Below are 3,392 nucleotides of genomic sequence, written 5' to 3' on the forward strand. Positions count from 1 at the left end.
ATCCTGCTTGTGCCGTGATGTTCAGGACTGCAAAGCAGGCTGCCTTCACAGCTTGTTGTGTTTGTGGATATATTCCTGACTTTAATTATTCATAATATTGTCACATTATCTGTAAGATTAAAGTCAACTGTTGAACGGCGTATATTTTAAAGTAAAGGCTTTGCCATCCAGTAGAACCTGAAGCGCATGAAGTACAAACATCACTAATGTCAGATAACTTTGCCGACATGTGGCCAACAGTAATGTTTTAATGTTCTTCAATATTAAAACGATTGTATTGCTGCATAAACATGTGACATAAAAATCAGTCAGTACTTTTAAAAGTTTACGCTGCTGTAAAGTATATTGTTATAGTTCTTTACTTGATGAGTACAGGGACGTGGGCTGACATGTAATCCATTGTAAGCTGATTCTCTACTCTTTGTTTCAGATTATGTGTACTTTGAGAACTCCTCCAGCAACCCTTACCTGATCCGGAGAATAGAAGAGCTCAATAAGGTAGGTTGGCTTTTTGTTTTTTTCACAGTTTTATATTTCTCTCAAACAGCTGTGTGTACTGTAACCTGTTTACCCTCTGTAATGCACCAAAACTATAGAATATTCTTCCTATTCAAAGTGATTACCAGGATGTTCTGGTGACTCATTTCATTTAAATGAGGGGGAAAAATGAGACTAGTTGATTGCATTGTTAGTGTTGTGCTGAGCACCAGGAGGACTGCATCAGCCCGAGTGCTGATTGTTGAACACAGTGACTGACGGGTTAAGCCCCCAGTAACCCACCACAATGGTCGCTTTGCTCAGTGCCACAACCTCGTCTTGTACTTAGTTTTATTTATAGCCGCCATTAAGGCACAGGAAGCTGCTGGAGTATTGTTATTGAAGACTAAAATGCAGACAGAAAGGCCCACAAACAAACAGCAGCTGTAAAGGCCTGGCAGCGCATTAAAAAGGAGGAGAACCCAGCATGTGGTGATGTCCATGAGATCAAGACTTCAGGCTGTCGGTGCCGGCAAACGGTTTTCAACCAAGTGTTTAAATGAACATTTTATTTTCACTTATTTAATGTGTCCACTTAGTTTTGAGCCACTGAAATGAAGGGACTAAAAAGGTTTTTAGTGTTTTTGTTCAACCCATCGAATTACAGCTGACAGTCTGCACTTCAACTGTCGTTTCATTCAAAATTCATTGTGGTGATGTACAGAAGCAAAATTAAGCAAAGTTGTCTCTGTCCATATATTTATGGACCTAACTGTGGGAGTAGAAAAAGTTAACTGGAAACCAAGACTTTAGTGTTTGTTTGTGTTTTTTCCCCACAAACTTACTGCAGTATCATTACAATGGTGGTAAAAACTGACACGATGGTTCACTCAGTTTCATCCCAACTGAGCAGTGCACGGCTGGTTGACAGGCTACAAACGTGTGACATGTGATGTCACGTGAAAATCTGCTCGCAACACTGGCAGGTTTGCCCACGCACAGGCTGCAAAGTGGAGGGCAGCACTGTGATTGATTAATCCATGGAGAATATCTCGAGTTGATTAATGTTGCTAGATGTCAGTTACGGCCCGGTCTTAGGGTACTGGAACGCAACATAAGGTTTGTAAGCAAAACGACCCCGGCCTGGTCCCCAAAACCACACCAAGCATCAGATTTTGAGCCATCATACATTACCATCTGTAAAGCATCTGATTGGCAACGGACACATTTTTCAGCATGACAATCCCGAGCCCACGAGGTGGCCAGGATGCATCCTAATTAGATGCCTGAACACCTCAACTGGCACCTTTTGATGTGGAGGAGTAGCGACTCTACTCTGACGCCTATTATTAAAAGACTGAAATTTTTAAATTTTGTCTTAAAAAACGTAAAACCTGATTGGAAACCTTCATTTTTGTACTGTGAAGACCACAATCATATTTAACGAATCCATTTCATAACTTGAAATGCAAACATAAACTGTGACTTTCAACAACTTGTGGACAAATTTTGAAAGCAAAGTTTTATATACAACTTTTCATCACTACTTACATAAACAATGCAAAGTATTTAAAAATCAGCAGTAACAACAAGATGCAACACGGTGTATTTGTGCCTCTCACAAAAATGCTTCCTGTCTCACACAAGCCAGAGGAGCGAATCACGCAGGAGCTGTATACCTTCTCCTGTTTTCTACCTAGAGACGGCTTCACATTTGCAGTCTGCCTTTGGCTTTTTGGCCAGTATCTGACATTCAGTAGTCACCTCATTGCTTTGACGCACAAAACCACAAAAAAACCTGAGTACACAATAATCACTAATCAGTAATCTGTAGACTTATTATGTTCTTGCATCAGAAGGATCTGTGAAAGCCAATGTAGCTCCAGTACTGGCTTTGCAAAGGTGTTCCAAAAAGTAAAAACCTGAGCTGTGTGAAAGATGTTTGAGAACGGAGCACCACCATGCGTCACAGCAGTTAGCAATGAGATGTTCCATAGGTGTCCTTTCCTTATATGTAGCACCAATAACGAAATCCAGCATACCCACCAGAGGAAAAGCGCACGCAGCTACATGACACAACAGAGGCCACACACACTTTGGTTTGTAAGTCCAAAGAAAACAAGCCAGTGATTTGTCTACTGGTGATAAACTGTATGCTTGTTTCCAACTCATCTCCTGACTTTCAGAACCAGCTTTTGTTGTTGTTGTTGTTGTTGTTTTTTTCCTTTTTTCGAGTATTTACTTTGAGTACAGTGTAATCACGACAGACTTGTCATGATTTATAGATAATAACTTAGAATCTGGTCATTATCAAGGCTAAATAAGCCACCAGTGGCTTTAATCAAAGGAGGAGGAAGGTACAAAGTTTCAGTTTTTAGATGATTATGATGAGTAGGAGGGAATTACTCTAGTGCATCATTCTGGTTCTAATTTGTAATTACTGATTCTTCACTTGCAGACAGCGAATGGAAATGTGGAGGCAAAAGTGGTGTGTCTGTTCAGGAGGCGAGACATCTCGGGCAACCTCAACACTCTAGCTGACAGCAACGCAAGTGAGTAGCAACCAGTGAGCCAGAGCTCCTCCCAGTGCTCATCTTCTCCAGTCTGAGAGCAGCTATGATGTGGCTCCACTCTTTTAATAAACTTCACACTGCAACTCCAAAGCACTACTACACTAATGGTGTTTCAGAATTTTTACTCTAATTATTTATTTATTAAATGTTTACACAGTTTAAAATGAACCAGTAAAGGCTTTGATTCCCAACCCCCTGAACCACGGTCGGCCACGGTTGCCGGAAGGTCGCCGGTTCAATTCCCAGCTCTGTCTGTCTTGGTCGCTGTGTCCTTGGGCAAGACACTTCACCTACCGCCTACTGGTGATGGCCAGAGGGGCCGATGGTGCGATATGGCAGCCT

At 41.5% G+C, this 3,392-nt stretch overlaps 1 protein-coding gene across 1 annotated transcript in view; it reads left to right on the forward strand.

The window, feature by feature from the left end:
- Positions 1-3,392, forward strand: part of mta2 (metastasis associated 1 family, member 2) — a 29,192-nt gene that overhangs the window by 10,591 nt on the left and 15,209 nt on the right. The window contains exons 2-3 of the mRNA XM_005752975.2: positions 431-498; positions 2,936-3,029. Coding sequence (XP_005753032.1) covers positions 431-498; positions 2,936-3,029 — 162 coding nt within the window. The remainder of the gene's footprint in view (positions 1-430; positions 499-2,935; positions 3,030-3,392) is intronic.

Source organism: Pundamilia nyererei, unplaced genomic scaffold (genome assembly GCF_000239375.1).
Source record: "Pundamilia nyererei isolate P.nyererei 1_Seehausen unplaced genomic scaffold, PunNye1.0 scaffold00393, whole genome shotgun sequence".
Taxonomy (NCBI): Eukaryota; Metazoa; Chordata; class Actinopteri; order Cichliformes; family Cichlidae; genus Pundamilia; species Pundamilia nyererei.